General features: G+C 41.9%; 1 protein-coding gene across 1 annotated transcript in view; it reads left to right on the top strand.

Annotated features, from left to right (window-relative positions):
• The window catches only part of Tprg1 (tumor protein p63 regulated 1), a 137,607-nt gene that overhangs the window by 16,712 nt on the left and 96,275 nt on the right, over positions 1-24,620 (top strand). Inside the window, exons 2-3 of the mRNA XM_036203223.1 lie at positions 14,198-14,428; positions 24,523-24,614. Coding sequence (XP_036059116.1) covers positions 14,207-14,428; positions 24,523-24,614 — 314 coding nt within the window. The 5' untranslated portion in view covers positions 14,198-14,206. The remainder of the gene's footprint in view (positions 1-14,197; positions 14,429-24,522; positions 24,615-24,620) is intronic.

Raw genomic sequence — 24,620 nt, forward strand, 5'->3', positions numbered from 1 at the left:
CTTTTACCACTGTGATCTATTTCCCTGGAATTTGAAAAAGGACCAATACATTTATGGATGAGGTAAAAGCATGCTGAGTTTAGTTTTGGCTTCGTTGAGGTGGAAGATCATATGAATCAAGGTGATTGATTTACAGTCGTCTAGATGATCTGCAGCCCTAGCACGCCATCTGACAGCAGATAGAGGAATGGGAATCAGGTAGTTGAGAGGCTGTAGTTGAGCGATCCCATGAGTCACATGCGAGACAGACTTCTTGCTTTTTTCACCACCGTGATAAAAACACCTGTACACACAACTCGGGGGAGGCCTGACTAATTTTTGCTCATGGTGTGAGAAGGTGCAGTCCATAATGGTAGGGAAGGTATGGTGGAGTTCATGGCGGTTAACCACGATGGCAGGAGTGTGAGGCTACCTGTTTACTCCTCAGTAGATCAGGGAACAGAGAGCTTGGACTAGAACTTCATTCTGGGTTCTATCCTAGAAGGACCCCACCCCCCAGGAACCCATTACCTCCAGGCCCTACCTCCTAAAGGCTGTGGAACCTCTGGATACAGTTCACAGTGGTTGGAGAACAAGTGTTCACACACACAAACCTATGTGGGGCATTTTATGCCAAATCATAACAGTCTCTATGAATGAAACTATAGCCCATGAATAAGAACCACCACACACACACACACACTCGAATGCATGCACACACACACACACACACACACAGAGAGAGAGAGAGAGAGAGAGAGAGAGAGAGAGAGAGAGAGAGAGAGAGAGAGCAGTTCTAAGGGGCAGAGGAACATGTGAATTTCAGGAAGGTTGGTGCAACTGTCCTCAGTGTCAAAGAACTCAGAGATGGTGAGGAGTGTCCCGTGTCCATCTTGTCTCAGTTTCTGTAAGCACTTTGCTGAGAAAATGTACTGTGGCCAGGAAGCAGCTTGCTGTGTGTTATATTGCCAACAAAACAGGACAGAGACAGCAATGCTCATACACTTTCTTTCTTTTTGAGAAGGTTGGCCATGAGAAGAAGCAAGAGCATTGTTAACTCCTTTGATGCTTTCTAAGGTCAAATGAAATCATGTGCTCTTTCCTCCTGCCAAGCCGTAATTGTTAGTGTCTGTATTTTCTCTCTTCTCTAGTGATTGTCTCTGATACCTTCTATTGTTCTTCCTGTGACAGGGTCGGTGGTCCCTCACCATCCATGTGACACCATCTTTATAAAAGAAAAAGGTCACCTCACCAAGCCATGTATCAAAATGCCTAGGCCAATCATGGTACCCAAAGTGTTTGGAAAATATCTGCAGAGGAGTGTGAAACATCTCTTTGCTAATTCACTGAAGTATTTAATCCCTGTGCCTGGGGTAGGTTGGGTGCCCCTGACAGGAAACAATGGTTCAAATAGGATTTTCAGCGGTGTCTTGAGGACAAGGCCTCCCAGCCTGCACTAAGAGCAGAAATAAGTGCTGAGTCATGCAGAAAGGAGTCACTCACCGTGGATGACGGGTTTTTCTTGCTCCAGAGGACTGCTAACCCTTCCTAGGAATCTGAGGCTGTGAACAGGAAAGAGGGGCCTGAAGCCCTGATGATGTAACTTCTAATTTGCTTTGCGACCTGATTTAGGTCCCTCCCCTACTCTCAGCTCAGGCTCTGGCTTCTTACTTGTAAAGTGACTGATGAAAATGTATGTCATGGCCCTTGGTGTCTGTCATGCAAGGCTAATTTAATATGTGCTTTTGAAAAGAGAAATACGACTTCCAGCATGCTGTTTATATGGTGTTTCTTGACCTCGGTGATGTGACATGGATGGATTTATTTTATGATGATTTCTCAAGCCACAAGCATTTCTGATTGATTGCACACTATACTTTGGTGAAACATTTTCTTCACAGAATCTTCATTAAAATTATAAAGACTACAGTTTATTTATTTATCAAGTTCTTATGTGCTTGTTTTTCTTAATGTATATTAATTGATCATTTTTACCTGCAACTACCCCTATTTATTTATTTATTTATCTATCTATCTATCTATCTATCTATTTATTCTATTTATTTAGGTTTTTCGAGACAGGGTTTCTATGTAGCTTTAGAGCTCCCTCTGTAGCCCAGGCTGGCCTCGAACTCACAGAGCTCCTCCTGTCTCTGCCTCCCAAGAGCTGGAATTAAAGGCATGTGCCACCACCGCCTGGCCCCCTTCTTTTTATTTCAGAGAAATGCTGTACTATCAGCATTTGAATAAAGGCTTTACTCTGAATTTCATTGAATCTGTATGTGAGAAGTCATCATTGGCTTCTGGGAGGGAGGCTGGCTTCTGGGAGCATCTGGTTGTGGAGTCTCTACTCTGCTTTCTGCCTGGCCTAAGTTATGACAGGAAGGTGGTAGTCTTTGGTGGGCAGTAATCCGCACACACTCCTCTGTGATGTTCTAATAATTAGGACTGAGATTTATTCTAACTTTTAACTATTGTCTTCCTTATAGTTCAAAATCAACAAATTTAAAATCAGGGGTCCTCAGTGGGGTCAAGGACACCACAAGAAAACCCACAGAATCAACTAACCTGGGCTCATAGAAGCTCACAGAGTCTGTACTGACAATCAGGGAGCCTGCATAGGACTGACCTAGGTCCTCTGCATGTATGTTACAGTTATGTAGCTTGGTCTTCTTGTGGGACTCCTAACAGTGGGAACAGGGGCTCACTCTGACTCTGTTGCCTGCTTTTGGAACCCTTTCCTCCTACCAGATTACCTCATCCAGCCTTAGCAGAAGAGGAGGTGCCTAGTCTTACTGCAACTTGATAACCCATGGCTGGCTGGTATACTTGGAAGGCCTGCCCTTTTCTGAAGAGAAACAGAGGAGGAGGAATGGATGGGGGTGCTGGGAAGACAGAAGAGAGGGGAAACTGTAGTCAGGATGTAAAATCAAAACAAAATAAACAAAACAAACAAACAAAACAAAAGAAACAGTAGAAAAATAAATAAAATCCTGCTGTGTTTGAAGAGAGAAGCAAAGATCAGCCCTGGGCCTGGGTTATCATCCTTGGTTGCCTGTTTGGACCTCTCTGCTCCCTATTCACTAGTATGTGGAGACCTGAGTCCTATCCATGGCCTAAAGCACATTAGAACCAACATCTTCTTGGCTAGTTGCTTGCTTACAGCTTTGACACTGTAGTTTTTCCTGCCTCCCTTTTGTGTATACAGGATGGAAAGAAGTCTGGTGATTGATTTAGGCTGCATTATCTTCATCCCCACAATGCTTTGCACATGCTTCAGCCAGTTACAAAGTAGGACACTGTTACCACCTGAGTGAAGTCGCTCAACTCCATTCCTGGGTTATTGAAGGGCTTCTTTCTACTTTGGGTTACAAATACTGTCTACCAAGTGTCCTCTGTCTAAAAAGTCCATGTGTAGGTCTGTATCAATATCTACTTCTAGAATCTGTATTTATCAGGCTGTGAAGGGAAGAATTGGAGAGACCTCAGTATGTAAGTGAAATAGACATATTAAATAAACATGCAGTCAATGAAGAGCTCGTTAGCTTGGAAAGAAAGAAGTGAGAAATGGATAGATGGTGTCATGTTGGACTGGACACAAATAGGACGTACTTCTCTATGACCACTAAGTCTTTAATGAAACCCTTGAGAGAACTAGACTCTACAGAGCTGAACTTGACTTTATACTTACATCTTCTGGGAGGGAACTTTTGAGGCAGATATGAAGGGGTGAAGACAGACATAAGGAAACACATAGGAATTCTTATTTGAGTCCTATCAGAGATATTTTCCACCAAGCATAACCAGCTCTTCAAGGGTAGTGCTCAGCGTTGGCCCACTGACATCTGCTTACACATACCATATTATCTTCTATCCTTGGCACACCTCCTCACACCTCACACCTCTGTCTGGAATGTCCTCATCCCGTCCTCTAATGGGTGGTTAGTTCTGAGGCACCTTTCTCTACATCTCTCACTCTCTCCACCCATCACTGATACTCTCTTCTTCCCTTTCCACCACGTTTCATACATGCCACTGTGGCTCAGTCATCAAAGGCTGTCATTGTCTGCTGATGCTCTTGCACCTCCACTAGTCTCTGATCCCTTGTAGACGGGAGCCTGTGGCATGCAACTGTGTAGGAGAGCTTCCTGTGCATGCCTTCCCACTGCTTAGTCCACGGGTAGTCACTGAGTACCCATTATGTTCTGTATAGCACACACATTGCACAGAAACAAGCAGGCTACTCATCCACCAGCAAAGCTGTGTCCTGCCCATACCAGTTACTAGACCATGAAGATGAGTGCAGCACACGACCTGCTCTGGAGGTTCTCATGGCTCACCACTGAAGACAAGAGACAGAACAATGGCAAAGTGCTGTCATAACCCAGATTAAAAAAAGTGGAAATGCTCTCAAAGATGTATAGGAAAAGGAATCTCTAAGATCAATATTCTCAACTCTACAAAATCCTCGTTACATAGTTTTGAGAAAACCCCCAAGCATTGATGTCTTATGAGGAGCCTCAACAGACCTCTCAATTCTTTGCTACTTTGGATGGAGGAATAGATATGGAGGTGCTACCCCAACACCTGTGGCATGGTGAGATGACCTGCTCTTCACTGTTGGTGTCTCTAGCAGCTCTGGTCCATGTGGGTTTCCACCTATGCAGAGGGAACAGAGGACAGTGCCCCAGAATCTCATGGTGAACATCCACATTGATGACCATCACCTTAGTCTTCTTCCTGCCTTTGATCTCATAGCATTTACATGTCAGGAGAATCTCCTGGAGATCTCTGTGGGCTTATAACTGTAAAATTCAGGATGATCTTGTAAAGTCATTGAGCTGGAAGGAAATTTAAATATGACTTGAGTGCCTTTGTTCATGCACTTGAAAGGGTAAGGTGGAAGTTCCACAGAAGATACATGGATCCACTTTCAGTAAAATGGGTTTGGAGACTGGACTCTCCTTTCGCTCACCTTGCAGACATCCTCAGTAGTTTCCAGAAGCACAATTCACATACACTGGGTCTGGCCCCTCTTTTTGTCCAGACAGCAGAAGTGAGGAAGTGACGTACTTGGTCATGGTCACTGTAAATGCAGCCCACGTTCCTCAGTGGCTCTGTGTTTCTCTCCCTTGACAGCTGTTCTGAAATGGAGGGACAGGTGCAGAGCCTCAGTCTGACTCAGGAAGGACCAGGAGAGATGAGACCCTCCTTCAAATCATCCTGCCCCAGGACACGGCATCCTTGCTAGCGTGCTATCACTAATTCACAAAATGTGAAATTGTGAGGAATCCATTGCCAGTATTCTTATCTCCACTGGCACAGAAACGAGCTTGCTGGAGAGCTACGAGGTGTTGGAGTATTATTGTTTATCCAGCACACATCCCTCGGCTGCTTGCACAAGGACTCAGAAAGGCTGCACACATAAATGCACATAAATTACCTTTACAAAATGTCAAAACTAAAAGTGGATTTTTATTTTGGGGATGTGCCTGGAGAATGTTAACCCCTTCATGTAGATAGCTGTGACGCCATTGGGGAGTACTGGTGGTACTTTTGCGTGCAGCACACAGCCCAGGAGCAAGCATTCATGTTCTCTCCCTACCGCACACACACCAGCCGGAGGGAAAGGAGGAGTTTTAGCAAACCAGCTAAAGACTTCTGTAAGGTCTAAGTCCGCCAGTGAGTGTTCTTTGGGTTGTGACATTGTTGTCCTACGATGCCTGTAATTTGAATTTTATTGTCTGTATTTAACATTTTAAAATGGAATCAGCTGCAAGTTCTCAAGAGACACATAATCCCCTTGGGCCTCGTTTTTCTCATTTTCAAAAATACGGACATTTGCACACGCTCCAGAATTCATGCTCAGTGTTAATCCCATGGGTGCCAGTTTTAAGAAGTGGCATCTTTGTCTGATGGTACTACTGCCTTAAAAAAGGGCCGGAGCTAACTAGCCAGGCCCTTTCCCCCTTTCTGGCCCTGGTGCCAGGGTAGGGCATTCCTTGGCCCCTTCTCAGAATATAATACCCAGTTTCTTCATCTTGGACTTCCCATCTGGAACTATGAGAATAATTTTCTGTTGTTATTAATTTAGAGAGCCTCTGGGACTTTGTTATAGCAGACTGAGTAGACAGATACAGTGGTAGGTAAATAGATGAGTGCTGGTCATGAGGACAAGCCTCTATGTTTCAAAATAAATTCAAACTTAGATGGTAAAGATGCCCACATCAGGGCTTTTTAAAAACTTTACGTGACTCTACAAGGTATCAGTAAAGAGGAAATACAGTGAATGAGAGCACATGTGATTGTGCGGCCTCACCAGGCAGGCAGTCCCGAAAGCTATGTAAGAACTCTGAAGACACATGCTGACTTTGAGAAGAGGCTCGTAAGGGAACAGCTCTGAGTTACACCAGGGTCTCAGGTTAATGTCAGTCTTGTGTGCTTCATCTGAATAATGATACATTTTTCTTATATCCAAGGTGTTTTGTTCATTCGTTCATTTCAATGAACCCTTGTAAGAGGAAAAGTTCCCAAGTCTCCTTGATATGCTTTTGCCTCAAGTCCTAGCCAACCAAACGTGGCTGGTTACTCCTTTCCAGCTAATCCATTTTCAGAATAGTTACTCATCCATTTCCCTGAGAAACAAATGTGTTCTGGGATCAACACACTGCCTCTGCCTTTGATGTTAAACGAGAAAGCAAGGATTGTGTCAGATCATGTAGCTTCTGTACAGGAGAGAACTTCCAGGATATAGAAAATGGGGTAAAACATGAGGAAATCCCTGCTGGGTGAGTGTTTCTCATTCTGATGGTCAAGAGTGAGAACCTGAGCGGAACATCCAATAGGAATGTGTATAGTGGCCTGTAGATGTAAGCCAGGGAAGCATATAATCTCAGTGGGCCCCAAAGCCTGGTGCTGAAGAGATGGCTCAGTGGTTAAGACCACTTGATCAAACCAGAGGACTCTGGTTTGATTCCCAGCTGCCACAACCATCTGTAATTCCAGTTCCCAGAGATTTGAAGCCCTCGTTTGGCTTTGGTGGGATACTGCATGCACGTGGTGCATATGAACTCATACAAGCATACACACATATACATAAAAATTAAAAAAAATAAATATAGTTAAACTTAAAAAAAGTTATAAATCTATGTCTTGAAATGTTTCCTCTCTGGGCCCTGATTTTGAGGTACTAGAAAAGCTTCAGTCTACAGGACTGTCTGTGAGTTGCTGTGGAGAAACTGCAGATGGGTCCCGCTTTGTGGACCAATGTCTCCAATCCCATGACTACCAGAGGGCTTCCAAAGCTTCTTTTAGAGACTCCTCCTCTGTTACCTCCCCGTTTTTCTTTGTGAATGGAGCCCAGGTCCCACACACGACAGGCAAGTTTTGAACTTCTGCTTAATTTCACTGCTTAAAGAATAGGAATGAACTAGAGTCCTAAAGATGTTGAGGGCCAAGGAAGATGAGGGCCATGGAAGATGAGGGCCATGGAAGATGAGGGCCAGGGAAGATGAGGGCCAGGGAAGATGAGGACCATGGAAGATGAGGGCCAGGGAAGATGAGGGCCATGGAAGATGAGGACCAGGGAAGATGAGGGCCAGGGAAGATGAGGGCCAGGGAAGATGAGGGCCAGAGAAGATGAGGACCAGGGAAGATGAGGGCCAGGGAAGATGAGGGCCAGGGAAGATGAGGGCCAGGGAAGATGAGGGCCAGGGAAGATGAGGACCAGAGAAGATGAGGGCCATGGAAGATGAGGGCCAGGGAAGATGAGGGCCAGGGAAGATGAGGGCCAGGGAAGATGAGGGCCATCAAGAGGAGGGCCAGGGAAGATGAGGGCCAGGGAAGATGAGGACCATGGAAGATGAGGGCCAGGGAAGATGAGGACCATCAAGAGGAGGGCCAGGGAAGATGAGGGCCAGGGAAGGTGAGGCCAGGGAAGATGAGGAACATGGAAGATGAGCTTTGACTTTCTGTTCTAATTCTAGAAGCTGCATGACCTTGAGCAGGTCCTTTTTCTCAGTAGTTCTCTGCCAATGTTTACAAAATGAAAGCGTTGAATCAGATGATAATCCTCTAGTCATAATTTATGCCCTACATGATCCTGCAATACTAGATAAAGCTTTAGAGAGATAATTGAAGTCTTGTATAGATATAGTTATACTTAGATGAAGATTTGGAAGTAACTTATCTGCATATTATATATATATATCTATATCTATACATACATGCACACACATATATATATGTGAAATTAGCTCCAATTTTTCTAACAACGGAGAGATTCAGACTTTTATTATCCAGCCAAAAGAAAGGAGCATTTCTTTGGAAAGCGCTTAGCATTTATTTCTATATGTATTTATTTAGTTACAGAAGCAGCAGTAAGGTTACTTAACTTAATCTTTAGAAAAGCAAAAATTCTCTCCTAATCCCCCTACTTTAATGAATTTGAACCATCTTTATTCAAATGACAATTGCTGCTTTACATTTTTTTTTGTCGCTGTTGAAGGTTTTTTTGTTTGTTTGTTTGTTTGTTTGTTTTGTTTTGTTTTACTCAAGAGCCGATGTTCTCTAGTCTCATGTTGCTGCTCTAGCTTTTTGGATATTTTTAATGTCTGTCCAGTATCAGGTGGGTGTTCTTAGGTGTCTTTGACTATTAGATGTTTAGGTAGTTCCACCCAGAACAAGCAAGAGATAGTGTAAACCGTTCTTTCTTAGGTGATTTTCATTATACACATTCCCTAGAATAAGAAGATTTGGCCAACAGTGGTCACATCACATTTTCGCTAAAAAGTGTTTAGCTCCCTACAGTATTGGGCTGCTTCTACTCAGGCACTAACGGCTGAGATAAATTTATTAGGGTATCTCAGGGAACTTTCCAGGTCTATTGCCAGGCAATATTTGCACTGCAGAAGCAATGGGTCATTTGATTGGGGCTGGGTTTGTTACTGTTTTTGATGTAGGTCCTTTTATTATTTCAGGGTATGAAGTGTTTCTAAGCAGAGAAGAGAGGGCACTTTCTACTGACTTGGCAGTTCTCGGGGCTAAAGGCTGAGTGACCATACGGGATGCTTCAGTAGGTACCTGCCTCCTCTACCTAGAGCCGGGAGGTTGCAAGAGAATTTTATTCCCTGTCCTTGGAGATGTCCTCAGGGTGGATGCTGAGCATTCCAATTCCACTCAGGAAGCCTAGCTCAACGTTCCAAGGTTTATGGCTTTAAGAATGCAAATGGAGCTGAGAGTTTCCTCAGTTCCTGGATCTCAGACAGTTCCATCTCCCAAGTGCTGCCTTCCCCAAGTGTTTCCAGAGAAGACAGCCTGAGGGAGAGGAAGTGGTGCTAATTAAATCCTCCCTCTGTTTTCCAGGCACAGGAGCCTCAAGCAGATGTCTGTTGTTAGGCGTGTGTTCACAGAGTGCACAAATACAGAAGCAGGCTTCCCTTCCCAGTGACACAAACCTTCCTTCATGGGAACTTTGGAAAGGCGCTTCCTTCCAACACCCACTGTAAAGGAGGTGGCCAACCTGCATAAATAGAGTACAGAACCCCTAGCAAGGCCAAAGTGTCTCTTTGTCTCTCTCTGCCTGTCTGTCTCTCTGCTCCCTGCCTCTCTCCTGCTTCTCCATACCTTTTGTTCTTACAATAAAGGCCAATTTCAGCCTTTAGGAACCGGCTTTTCAATCATTACCTGGATATTCGAGGAAGGCTTTCCTGTGAGCAGGAACCTTAGCATTATGGTGGGCAAGCTGGACTCAAAAGCATGTCAGCACAAGAACTGCCAAGTACGCCTTAGGTGGTGCCTCCCTACTCTGCATCCTTAGAAGGATGTGTGTGGAGGAATCAAGACTGCCCTGATTGTGAGAGTCAGCTAAGATAAACTGGACTGTGAGCGGCCGATGACAATCCACGAGTTTCACCAGCTGTATTTTCTACTGACTTCAACCCCCTCAGAGTGATATCCACGGTTGCCAGAGACTGTTCTGTTTATGCTACCATCCTCTCATAATTGCTAATGGCATCATCTTACGCCAAAGTACTTAGAGTTAGGCAATGTACTCGGGTTACTTTAAGTGGAGGGATGTGAACTAAGTCTATTTACCTCCAACAGGGCTCCAACAGCTGACCAGAGAACTGATGCCATCCGAGTCTACCTTAGTGGGGTTTATTGGATGGAATTACTTAGGGTAGCAGAGGCGAGGTTTCACTTACGAGGAGTATGGTTGGCTCCAAGTCAGTGGCATCAGAAAAGCCCAGCCTAGCATGAAAGCTACATCCCTGGAGCTTTCACTGCACAACTCGCTGGTGGCTTGGCTGGCTGGAAAGTCCCCACCCCCAGCTGTTGTTACTGCTTATAAAACCTTGGCTAGGAGCCTTGTGACTTTATAACTTTCTGAGCTTCCCAAGCCTTGGAAGCTGTATGAGCTTCTCTCCTCCCTCCCACAGACAATGTTTCAATTAGGAGGCAAGGGCTCTACAACACTGTGTGATCGTGCTATTTTTACCTCTCTTGAATGTTCTAGTTTGTCTCAATTTTCAGGGTGAAAATATGCTGGCAAAGGAGGCTCCCCCCCCACCATCCCATACTTTCTGGCATTTCACAAGAACTGAGGAAATGGAAGTAGAGCCACCTTTTACTTGATTAAGAACATAGAGGCAGCTCTGAGACTAGGACATCGTTCCCAATGGTGAACTAGACATGAAGCCCGCTTCCAGAACACATTAGTAGCTGGCCTCCTGCAAGGACGACAGGACAACTGGACAGAGTAGCTAGGTGTAGGCAACGCCTTTAAGTGGCTTTCTTGCACTGCTAGAAAATGGAGCACTAGAGCAGGCAGATTTAAATTGGGCCTGCACGTTTCTTTTATTTTCTCTTAATTTTTAAAAAAAGCTTTCCAGACAGAAATCAATTTATCATTTTTACTTAGATGCTAAGTGATTATTTTGTTAGCACTCAGAGACACAGAGACTGAACATGAGAGAGGGAGCGACGGCATCATCATGAAGAGAGAACTACCTTTAACATTTTATTGTTTTGTTCAGTTTCAAATATTGGCCATCCACACATGCATCTGCAAATACATGTGTAATAGTTTCTTCCCTTCTCTCTGATTGATTTTAAGACAATCGAACATTATGATTCATGTACCATAACCTTCTTTTTCCATAAAATATATTTTGGGTCTCTTTCTATGATAAAATACACTTCATATTTTAATGGATGCATTGTGTTTGACTCTAAGGAATACTTAGTTTCATTTTAATTATTTGGTATTAAATGCAAGGTTGTGTGAATGCTTGATGTTACTATGTCAGGGAGGCCTTGGGTGACTATTGAGATTTAGGGTGTAGGCCCACCAGGAAGCAAACCCTTGGTGGATAATTCTCTGGTAGACAAGGCATCTGAGACCACAGACCCTGAAATGTCTTTTTCTTCTGCTGTGCCTTTGCGTGATTGCTGTTGCTGTCTCTCTCTGACATCTGGAATGGGCGGGGAAATTCCCCATTACCTGCAAGGTCATGTGTTTATCTCATGGAAATATCCTGTCTTTCTGGGCATTTTTACCTGTGAATTATTATGAAGATAACTTCTTCCCTAAGATGTACTGTCTAATTGATAATAGTATTAGCTTACACAGAGCTCTGATGAGTAAAAGTAAATAGACAGATATGTTTCACAGCTAAGACCTATGAGTTCCACTTAAGGAGCTGCTTTAGATCACAGCTCATTTTAATGATTAAGGAGAATAATTGAAATTTCTCAGGAGCCAAACTACCTCTAATTCTCTTAATGCTGAACAGATGCAGTCATGGGTTTTCAGTGTGCATCATTTGGCTAAAGCAAAGTGTTCCAATAACTTCAGGTTAGATCAGATGTTTTGATAATAACTTTTAAGATGGAAAAAAAAACCTACAGAGAACAACCTAATGTTCATACACATAGCTGAGGCTAAGAAATACAAAGCAGCCCAACTGTTATGTTGATCAAAGGTGATGATTAACTCCTTATACCCATTCTTGTCCTCAGTCCCCTGATAAAGAAACTAGTGATAGATGGGTATACACCCTAAATAGCTGAAGTACAGCTGACTGATTGTCATTTATGTATAAAAGTTTAGTGATTCCTTTAGGATTCCTTGTAAGAAAACTTTCAAGATAGACAGTAGAACGATTGATAATTTCTTTGTAGCCACAGTAAGCAGCCTGCCAGCAAGTGAGTGGACTGTGAAAAGCTGCTTTCTGTCTGCTCATATTCTGCTGGTCTGCAATAAGTTACTTAGGTGTAAATGTATATGGGATATTAGGATGATTTTGTTTTTAATCATGTAAGAGAGATGAAAAACATGCTACCTGTACTCCATAGCAATTTACTAAAAATCATTGTATGGGATAGAGATTATAATAAAAATATGGTTTTTAGAAGTACCTTGAACTTAAAGAATCCTTGTGGAAAACAATGATTGTTTTGCTGAGGGGGCATTACAGCCATCTTAGGGCCTTGGTCACAGGATACCTAAGATAGACCTGAGCCTCTTGTATTATTGTGTATTGTCCACCATGCTTATTGAAAGACTAGAGTCATAGAGGCATGTAATGCTTCCCTTCATTAAGACATCTTAATTAAGTTTATGGACCTTAGTATGAGGAAATATCTTATGTAACAATGGATAAATACATTTTTGTACAGCTGTGAGGGAGCCCAGCCAAATCCAGCTCAGTCATGTCATCAGAAGAGGCTGATGAAAAAAGAAGGTAACAATCAAGAGAATGTATGAGTCTCTTTTTTTCTTAACCCCCTCAGATAGAACAGTCTTAGCGTTGTTGGCACTGTGGCTTCCCTTTGATCTCTGAGCTGCGTAGAGGCTGGCCCACTAGACAGCACTAAGTATTTCTCTACTAGCCATAATTGTACTTGGTACAGCTCTGAAAGGAAAGGTATCCTGGCAGCCAGGTGCCAAGGAATGTCACAAAACCACACTGCCCAATAAACCTCACACAAAACATTTATTGGGAAAGACACAAGGCTGCCTGCCTCTGCTTGGGTGAGAAGCAGCAGGGAAGTGAGCAGGAGGCAGGCTATTATATAGGGTTTCTTGGGGGCAAAGCTTTCCAGGGTGGAGATTTCCAGGGTGGGGGTTGGTGGGATTTCAAGTTGTGAGCCTGAGGCAAACCTGGATATTGGTGTGTTTTCAAACTGGAATCTGGGACATTTTATCCTACAATCAATTGTGTTGAGAGAACTTACATACAAGTAACACTCGGTGTTTTGTATGTGTGTGTGTGTCTTTGGACATTTTTCTAAACTCTTTCCTTACAATAAAATTTTACAATTGGAACATTTGATTTGAAAATATGCCAGTTCTCGGTGACTTGTCTTAGTCAGTGTTCTGTTGCTGTGAAGGGACATGATGACCACAGCAACTCTTATAAAAGGAACTGTTTAAGTGGGGCTTGTTGACAGTTTCAGAAGCTTAGTTTGTTCTCATGTTGGGCAACATGGGGGCCCACAGGCAGACATGGTGCTGGAGAAGTAGCTGAGAATTCTACATCTGGATCCACAGGCAGCAGGAAGAGGGAGAGAGAGAGAGAGAGAGAGAGAGAAGAGAAGAGATTGAGAGAGACAGACAGAGAGACAGAGACAGAGAGACAGAGAGACTGGGCCTGGCTTGGGCTTTTTGAAATCTCCTCCAAGGAGGCCACACCTCCTAATCCTTTTCATGTACCACCACTTCCAAATGACTAAACATTTAGATATTTGAGCCTATAGGGGATATTCTTATTCAGACTGCCACATGTCCTCATACCAATCCCTGGAGCTGATCTGGAGCTACATTATCACCGCTTTTCACTCTTAAATATAAACAAGGCCAGGTAGAGTTTTAGACAAAAATGCCAGAAAATCGAGAAGGGTAATTACCTGACAGTAATTTGTACTTCCCTTGTTCAGCTTATGATCTGGTGTTAGAGTTGAGGGAATGGAGTGACTCACAGGCTCCCTTTCTCTGTCCTGAGAATCCCCACTTCTCTCTTCTGGTGAAGACCTTGCACACTGATGGCATCTAGATGGTTATGATCCTGGGTGATCCACTGGTGCCTCTGTTTGATCAAAGTTTGGCTGTTTCCTTTTGGGGAAGATCTTTTGCTAGTCATAACCTCCTTTTCCATAGCCAGGATACAGAGGGCATGTTTTATCCTCTAATGAAAAGATTGCTTGTTTGTTCTAGGCTAAAGACATGTCAACAATTGGGAGCTTTGAGGGGTTCCAGCCAGTGTCTCTGAAGCAAGAGGGAGACGACCAACCCTCCGAGACTGACCACCTGTCCACGAACGAGGGGCACTCAGGCAAGGAACCAGGACCAAGGCAGCTTTCAAGACAGCCAAGTGTGACTAAATCAACCCTTTACCCCAATCCTTATCACCAGCCCTATGCTTCGAGAAAGTACTTTGCTACACGGGTAAAATCAAGATTTTAAATACTGTTTAAAATTTTCCTTTGAAATCTTACTATCTTTTCTATATTGCATTTGCCAAGTGTTATATATTTATGAACCTTCTGTAATAGTGGCTACAATGCTCATGTAGTTGCCCTTAACCCCATTGTACTGATGAAGGGTACAACTTCAGAGAAGGCTAGTCTCTGGTTTTCTCTCTCACACAGGCTCAAGGAGATACAGTTCCTGTAGTTCCTATACATTTGTATGCATCCAATGATGCAAAATCTGGCCACAAAGAATTAATGTTTAATGGCTAGAGAATCTGTAACACAGTAGCTAGAATGTAAAGCTGTGAACTCACTATTTGGTAAAAGACTTAGACAGTGAGGTGGAAAGTGGTGCTGAGTCTGAGCTGAATCCCAGGATGGATGATGGAATGCTGGTGTTGTATCATGGGAACAAGAACTTGAAACTTTCAATTTGTAATTGCAGCAATGGACAAGATCAATAAATGGATGAGGACAAGACTTATGTACCTGGTTTAAAAAGTCTGCTGCTTTAAGTTTCTAGCATTTTGATCAAGTAGAAAGTACTTCCTGGATTTCTTATCTCTTTGTTAATTTGATTTTTTGTGCTTCCTGATCTGTTGCAGTCCTCCAAAGTTCTTATGAATACAGTAGCCATAATCTATTGGGGGAGGGTAGGGGAATGTGAACTATAACAACAAAGACAGTTCTCATGAATACATGGGACATCTTTTGTTGAAAAATAACCTCTCTCCCTTTCTTTCTCTCTTTCTTCCTCCTTCTTTTCTCTCTCTCTCTCTCTCTCTCTCTCTCTCTCTCTCTCTCTCTCTCTCTCTCATGGGAGTGTTGTATACCAGAGCAGAGGACAACATGTGGAAGTTGATTCTGGCCTTCCACTTTGAGACAGGATCTTTCTTTCTTGTGGAATCTGCCTCTGCTCTAGTGAACACCACAGGCTGGCTAGCTTGAAGGCTTCTGGCTACTTCTCTTGTCTCCTTTTCCCACCTCACAACAGAAGTGCTGGAGTTCCATATGTGTCCCCCAGTCCTGACTGTTTTTGTGTGTTTTCTGAAGATCATACTCAGGTTCTCTGATTTGTGTAGCCAGTGCTTTTATCTGATTAGCCCTCTCTCTGGCCCTTCAGAACATATTTTTCAACTCAACATCATAAGTAAGTGGAGGTCAAGAATCTGAGACTATTTACAAAGCTTAATGAATCCAGATTTGGTGGCTTTAAAGATATATACCTGTATTTAAGATAAAAGTTCTAACTAAAGCAGCTGAATGTGTGAGTGTGTATGCATATGTGTGTATTTAAACATTATGTAGACTCCTAAGTGCAAGGCACTTTGGTAGGTGCTATAGTGTCTGTGTTTGTGTGAGTGTTTTTGCATATGTCAAGCATATGGTCTGTTTTCCAAACTATGTGAACTTTATTGAATATGCAAAGTTAAGTTGAGATGGAACTGCAAAGGAAATGTAAGCACCCTTTGGAGTTTGGGAAGCTTGATATGGATGATGACAGGGTTTGATGAGAAAATACAGAGCCATGGTGCAGAATAGGGGCCCAGTGATGGGAGCTGGTGCAGCTATGGAAGCAGGCTGAAAAATCTACGCCAAGCTCTTTTCTTTGCTTGTGATGATAGTCCTGAAGTTGGCATAGGTAGGTAGAGCAGTTGGCTCTCTCGAGTAGGGACAAGCAATATCTTCATGACAAAACTGAAATTCCTCTTGGCAAAGTTGAGCTCATGAAGAAAAGCTGACCTCTCCCACCAACTCAAATCTTAGTGGCAAATCCCATTTAGAAGTTGTGCCTTTGCCAATGTGTCGGGGATAGGAGAATCTGAGGGAGGAAGTCAGCTGGCCTGGAGGGAAATGTGGCTATTCATGCTGCCCCAGGGCCAGCAAAGGAGCCAGTTATTTTCTTGACCATGCTGTAGTGCAGAGTGACCTGAATTGATCTTCAGCAAATAAAACAACTAGTTTCATGTCTGCCTTGGGAAATGAATATGAATGTCTCTGTGGCCAACTCCCATTTGGAAACAAACAGGGAAAGCAGAGCTAAACCATGGAGTTCCTGTTTAGACAGGCTGACATGGTCCCAAAGCTTCTACATGTGTCATTAGATAGTCACAGCTGCTTTTAAAAATTGTGGCTTTTACACAACCTCGAGAGGCAGGCAGGAGAAAACAGACTATCTTTGTCTTCAGAATAAACACACAGGAGGCTGGAGAGATGACTTGGTGGCTAAAATCACTTATTGCTCTTGCAGAAGATCAGATTTGGTTTCCAGCACCCATGTGGTGGCTCCCAATCATCTGTAACCCCAGTTCCAGGGAGAGCTGATGCCCTCTTCTGGCTTCCACAGGCAGCAGGTATTCACATGCTGCATTCACACACACGCAGGCAAAGTACTCATATGTGTAGGATTAAAAAAACAAGCAATCTTTTTTTAAAGAGTGAACAAGTTCCAGGTGAATGGAATCAGCTATGTTCAAGAGCTTCAATAAGGCACTGGGAGTCCACGGCTCTTCCTAGAGGAAAGTGACAGTTCATTCAAATCATTCCGTGACGGCACCCACTTCATCAGACCTGTAGAAGGCAGACCCAAGTCCTCAAGAGCTTCTGAGGGCAACTGTCCTATACAGCAGTAAATGCAATGTGAGCCTGAGGATGCTTTGTGTGCTGTGAGGGTGAGATTTCAGGGGTGCCCTGCTCCCCCTTCAGAGCCGCAGGCATAGTACGGAAGGTTATGTAAGTGTAACAAGCAGTAAAGGAGTGAAAACACAGTTGTGGTGAAACACCCCATGGACATCTACTGCCGACCAGCTTTGAAGTTCCTTAATTTATCCTTTTGTAATCTCATAGATGCTTACAATCAGTTTCGATTATGTTAACCCTCCGATTTCTCCCTCAAAATGCTCCAAGACTCCTATGCATTCCCCACATGGTTTCATGTTCTCTTCCTCTTCTCCTCCTTCTTCATTTTCTTCTACTTTCATACACCGCCAATTGCAGTTAATGCTGCCTATATTCATTCAGTGTAGAATATTATTAAATGGAGCATGGGTGACTTACCATGGACCACACTGCTGAAGATACTGACTCTTCCTCTTCTAGCAGCCCGCAACTGACTGCTAATAGCTTTGAGAGCCCCTCCCCTTTCCATGCTGGAATGTTGATTGACTTGAACCTGTGCAGGTCTTGTTCAGGAAACCATAATTGTTGTGATTTGTGAGTGCAGTGGCCCTGACGTGTGCCTAAGACATTATATTGAAGCACTCATTCTGATTCTCTGATTCTTTATCTCGACACACCCCCTTCTGCCATGTGTATTGAACCTTGTGTGTAAGGAGGGTATGATATATGTGTCCCACTTATGATTTTCTGTATTAACTGCCATATACCACATTAAAACATCTGTCTGATGAAGGGTGAGAGTTGTACTCCTTTATTAGTATAAAGATTAATACTTAGAAGATGCCCCTTTCACAAAATAAGGTTAGTAGCACCTTTAGCCTCTCCACCCATGAGTTCTTTGCCATGATTACAGGCATGAGTTTCCTCCTGTTGAGCATGTCTTAAATTCAACTAAGAAGCTGTCAGCTGTCCCCATAACATTGATGCCACAGCTGTCTCCACTGCATCGTCTAGTCATCATAGCTCACAGGATTCACAGCTGTGTAAGACTATTGATGGATTGGCTCGCCTGTCAATCTACAAAGCACCTTCTAGTTCTTTCAAAGCTACCCAACAAGGAAGAAGTTTCAAGGTCAGCATCAGCTTGGTTTCTCCAAGTCATTGTACCAAAGTGATGCTTTCAGCAGTAAACTGGGTCTTACCATTAAGTTCTTGTGGGTGACCAAGTGTTATTTTGTGGGTCTCTGGGAAACCCCTAACTAACATTTCAATAGAAAGTATTCCACACTTAGCATAGGGATTTCTGTCTGATCACCTTTATATTCTGGGATGAACATTATCCCAATAAACATTTTTTAAATAAATGAGAGAATGATCTAGTTTTACTAGCTTGCAAATCAAATCCAAGATGTTTTGATTGTTAAGAAGACAGAAGTGTGTGTGTGTGTGTGTGTGTGTGTGTGTGTGTGTTTGTGCATGCACACATATGTTCATGAGTCTCAATTTCTTCACCTGAAAAGTATTAATAAAATGTAAGTTTGCAAGGAGCCCTAGATGAACTAGCTTTGTCAATATTCATAGAATATATGACACATCTATAAACATTTCAAACATTGTTGTTTTTGGTACCTTCTCTCTTATTTTTGCGTGCAGTCACAATTCAAAAAATGGTTATAAAAATGGCAACAAGGTGCCTATGACCTCACCACAATCTGTAGGGTGAGATATAAATGTTGACACAAGGGTCTGTAGCAGTAAAGAGGAGGCTGGTTGACTTTCTCAAGGAATAATTAAGACCACAATACTTGAAGTTTCAGATGTGTGAGAGTTATCGTAAAGTGATGACTTCTTAGATCTGAAGTGAGATCTCAGATGTCATGGTCCAGCTGGCGAACAAATTCGATTCTGTGTTTCTACAAACTTTCTGCCAACGCTGGTGTGCTCTTGCTGTTCAAGTTACTCATTCTCAGTAACACAAGAGTGAGTGAGATTTGACTTTCCCAAGAGTCTACTAAACAGCACACGGAGGGCTAGAACCACTTTCCTGGCTACCTATTTGAGGTACCGTGATTCCCTGCTATAGTCACATACAATTCAAATCATGCTAGGCTAAGAATTTAAAGCATATGCATTGCAAATTGGGAAAAACACTGAGTGAGTGAATCAAAGAATTTGTTGCTGAAGTATTTTATTAAAAGACTTTTAGGATCATCACACAAGAAATAAGTTGTTGATAAAAAAATTAGAAAATACAGATATGAACATAAAAGTCACTATAATCTCACTGTTCAATAATAACTAAAAAATGTATTGCATGTGATCTTATACATTTGTGGGTGGATCTTTTTTATTTTTCATATATAATTTCTGTAAGCAGTTAGAATTATATGCTGACAATTTCATATGGCCACAACAGTTTTGTGACATCATTATTAAATTAGTTCCATAGCATCCCACATTGGGGATATATACTACAATGTGTTTAACTTTAGGTGGACATGTATTTATGTATTTGTATATGTATGTATGTATGTTTGTATTTATTTATTTATTTATGTTATAAAATAAAACATTTAATTGGGGCTTACAGTTCAGAGGTTTAGTCCATTATTGTAATGGCAGAAAGCATGGCGGCGTGCAGGTAGACACATTAAGGCAGTCTGAATTCCCTGTTGCATTAGCACCAATGTGTTTTTGGGGGAAGCTGTCTCTAAGGTTTCGGCGGAGCTGAGCATTCCACATCTGGATCAGCAGGCAGCAAGGAGACAGGGATGCTGGGCCTGGCTTGAGCATTTGAAACCTCAAAGCCTGTTAGGTGGATATTTAGACTGTTTTCACATCATTGATCTGGGAAGGAAAGGCATTAATTAGCTTTCTGTGATAGCATGACACACAGTTTTTTCGGATGCCAGGTATTGGTATCCAAGGATAAAAGAAGAAGAATGATTGATTCTATGAGTCTCAAGAGGGATTTGCAAAGAAGTGACTGGCATGGAAATGAATTCTTGACAAATAAGTAGTAAGTTTAGCATCACAGTATCAGACATTATACCACACATTTAAGTACCAGATCATAAAAATAAATTATTCACCTCTTAAACTCCTGCTATAGTTTGCTGGTCATTATCATAATATGTAAAAATTATGACTCTCTGACTTAATTTAACAGACCTCTTCTCAGAGACAGTGGGTCTGGGGGAATATCCAGTGAACATTCTAAAGTACCTGAAGGCATTATTTCTTGTCCAAGGTCACCAGCATCCCTAGGCTCATGCCAGAACTGGGAAGCATACCTGCAATGCACAACTCCTGACACTGTCCCTGTCCTACCTGCGACCTTGGGGCATGAATGTAAGGTCGCAGAAGTGAAAGTCTAAAGCCCTTGCTCTCAGTCCATTTATGACCCCTTTCTCTGTTTTTAGTGTATCTGCTATTGTTGCTTGGATATATCTAAAAAAGGCCCCATGCCTTCTCCAAACAAAAGTATCCCTCAAGGCTAATAACTTGAGGTATATTATGATAATCATCTTGGTTGTGGAGACTGATGTTCAAAAGCAACTTTTTATGAAAAGAACAATGCTTAGCCCACATGGAGCAAGATATTTTTAAACTCCCTGTAGGGCTCTGTATTTTCAGATACCTTATCAGAAAGTTGAAAGCGATTCGAGATGGAGAATTATCTCTAAATTTATACTAGAGAATGTAAATTACATACAAACTAATGGGACTAAAACTATTTGATCTTTTAATATTTAATTAATGGTTCCCCATGGCCTTTTTATAGCCTGTGTTCTATTGTGAGCAGCGAGACTTTAATAAGCAGGTTCAGGACTTCCTATTGTGTAGTGAGATGTCATTGCTTCCATGACACTAATTTGGCTTACATACTCTCTCTCTTTTTCTCTTCTTTTGCTAGAGGGTTCCTGGTGACTTGCCCTCACATTGGGAACAAATACATTTATTAGTTTTATTGTTATTGCCTGTGTGAGCTTCCATTTAGTTTAGAAAATAAACATCTCACTGGGCAAGAGGTTGCTTGGCTTCCATTGTGTGGAACTTCTTGAGGAACGCCATAAAGATGATTTGTTCTTTTGTGAGAGCACAACCACAGCAAGGATGTGATAAGGTGAAGTTTATAACTTTTTTTCAAGTAAATACAAATTTTCTTTGCCTTTACAGATCATGGCCAATGGAGCTAATTTTCTTACTTATCTGTTCATTGCAAAATGGCCTGTACTAGCCATCATAGTAGCCACAAAAGAAATGTGGAAGTCAGAGTCTCTGGGATAATTCTTTTCTGAACCACTGCTTCTTTCTGCATTCAAGGAGCTTATTACATGAAAAACAATGACAAAGTCAAGGGTATTGTGTGGGTCAGCACTGGCCCTGGGCTATCTAGAACATGGAAATGTAATGAAACAGACCTGCAGGTCTTTGGAACTCCCCAAGAAGGTTTGCTTTGCCTGGAACTACTCAGAGCTAGAATGTAGGAGACAGTAGAGTTGCTCGCTATGTTGTGTGGGATGATGTATTTGATCACAGTTTCCTATTTCTCTTAGCCTGCAGTCTCAGAGATAAGTGCTTAATTGCACAGAGTGAGCCTTTGATCCTTGAATTCTAGTATGGCTATTTCCCTTTTAGTAAACATAAACAATAATGAGAATGATGGTAAAGCCTCTCATTATTCAGTGTTTGTTACTGTTTAATGTACAGGGACTCGTGGTATCTCCCAGTAGTTCAGTTACAGTAATCATTATCACAACAATATAACAAATTAACAAACTAATAAAGAACACAGTGATGACTTACCATGAATTTCAGAGAGCCATAAGCATGACTGAGATTAAACCTTGATATCTAAGACATGAGCCTATATACTCTAAAATTTTTATTCTAAATTATTAGATTGAATTTATAAAGTACAAAAGGTTAGTTACAATAATAAAAGCGAAGGAAACACATTTCTCTGTTGGGCTACATTTTGTTCTATATTATAACCAGGGCATGAGCAATGTTCATACTGGAAAGGAAAGAACGGTACAGACAGTGTGAACTTGGACAGAGCTGTAGAGAGCATCAAAGCAGTCTGTAAATAACACACTGTCAGTGTTCAGCTTTTGGAAAGGTATACAGGAAAGCATCACTTTCTTATTCTATTTCCAGCTCGTGTTTTCCCACTGTAAGGGAACCAGCATTAGTATATTTCATAGACCTTTTACGCTTATTTTAGCTGGGTGTAAGCCAACAGGAACATACTTACTCCACATATTTCTCTGTAAGGAAGGTGGCCTACCTCGCCCTCTCCTGTTCTATTTTTTCTTTTCATTTATCAATATACATTATTACTCCTATACCTTCATTGTATTATATTATCTGAACACATTCTATAATACAGCACCCTCTTGATCAGCATTTGTACAATGCTCTTCATTTATTACTATCTACATACAAGGCTGCAAAGAGTTCTTCAGCTATGCCATTTTGCATGTGTGTAAGAATTTCTGAAGTATAACTTCACAAAGATATATCTGGATCAAATATAGATCATTCTTCATTTTGATAGATTTGGCAATTGCTTTGGGTGTGGAAGATAGTAAGGTTTTAAAATTTTATACAATATTATATTCATCTCACATATTTTTGGTGAACTGCGTGGCATGAAAACATTCAGCAAAATGCTTATTTTAGGGTTATTTAATTACTCTCCAAGTCTACTTACATTTTTTTTTCTGAAAAGTATTAGTTTCACTACTGAGTTATATTTGTGAGGCTAAAATTATGTAAAGAAATTAGGAGAAAAATACCAGTGTTGAGTCACTAAATAGAGCATTGTGTTTTAGAAGACTTTGAAAAGTGGGCCCTGGAAGAGTCAGAATGCTTTGGGAGAATATGAGCAAAGGGAGAATTACCAGGACCTTCAGGGTGTCCCTCCCAGGGTAGTCTGATGCCTGCAGTGTCCCTGGAAGTAAATGACATCAGTATGAACTTTTGTGGCAGCAGTGCTAAGCATATTTGACAGAAACCCCAAAAGTTGCTGGTTTTATGACACACTGCTTTTGGCAAAGCATGAAGTGCCAATATTAGCTTTCTGACCAGCCTGAAACTAGCCACAGACAATGACACAAAGGGAAAAATCGTTCAGTCCAGTAGCTGACCATCTAGCTCAAGAAGAAACTCGATAAAATGATGGAATCAGAATCTTTGGCTCTAAAAACTTTGATCACATTTTCTTGAAGATGTATAGAGCCTCTGGTCATCAGTGTGCCTCAGAAGGTTTGGTTTAGTCCAATCTATTAGCCAGAAAGCCAAGTACTGAGCGCACATTGCAGAACTAATTATGGACAAATCTTGTTACTCACATCCCTTTAGGTATTGTATCTACTTTGTGTGGAAGGCTTGGGCTGTACAGAAGGAACCAAGGAGCTGGTGTGCAGATAAAGTAATTAGCTAGCTCACACTCTGCACCACTCTTTCCTTGTCTCTATTCCTCTATAAAATAGTATGCATTCTTAAAAATTCCTGATGTGCTTATGTACCTATCCACCGAGTTTCTGAAATAATTGGCCTAGTATGTATCCTGGTTTGGGATTTTTTTTTTGTCTCCCTGATGATTTTGGTGTATAGTCAAGCATTGAGAATAACTGTAGAGAGCACTGGTTGTTGTAAATACAGTCTTCCTACCAACAATGTCACCTGGACACGTGTTAGAAATGCTACCTGAATATGAAACTGGGAAGGGTCCTAGAAATGTTTCAACATGGCTCTGATGTACAACAAAGTTTAAGAATAGGTGGACTGGGGAGGGTACGAATTTACTAGAACGGGTGCCGATCTGTTAACCACATAGAACTAGGCCCAGAACATGGGAACACTTGTTTTGTGAAAGTTAGGAGGAGACAGAGTTGAGCTGCACTGATGGTTGGAGCATTGGAAAGAAGCTACTTTTTGTGTTTTACCATCATGTGCTCTTGGAATCTGGGAAGGCTTAAATGCATATATATATATATATATATATATATATATATATATATATATATATATATATATATATATATATATATATATATATATATATAGTTAATTAGTTAGTTAGCTGCTTTGAACTTTCTGAAAATGGATATTTTCATTCCAGTGACAAAACATAGGATTTGAGAAGATAAGACCTGGAATAATTTTGGCCCACACAATAGAGCTAGCATAAAAACACAGAGTTCAAGCCTAAGTTCTCTGCCTTGCAGTGAAACAGAATATGCAATTGCAAGACCAGGCTTAGTCTCCTGGAGAAAGAGGAAAATGAAGATGAAGAGGAGGAGGAGAAGGAGGAGGAGGAGGAGGAGGAGGAGGAGGAGGAGGAGGAGGAGGAGGAGGAGATGTTGGCCATTCTAACTAATCAGAAGTACAGGGTATGTTCGGTTTTCCCTATGTGAAATGATTTCTTCTCCCACTCAGCAAGGAGCCATTGAGACTGCGGTGGAAGACTTGAGAGGCCACATAAAACAGACTTCTGGAGAGACTGTTCAAGGCTTCTGGCTCCTGACAGAGTGAGT

The sequence above is a fragment of the Onychomys torridus genome, chromosome 12, assembly GCF_903995425.1.
Source record: "Onychomys torridus chromosome 12, mOncTor1.1, whole genome shotgun sequence".
NCBI lineage: Eukaryota > Metazoa > Chordata > Mammalia > Rodentia > Cricetidae > Onychomys > Onychomys torridus.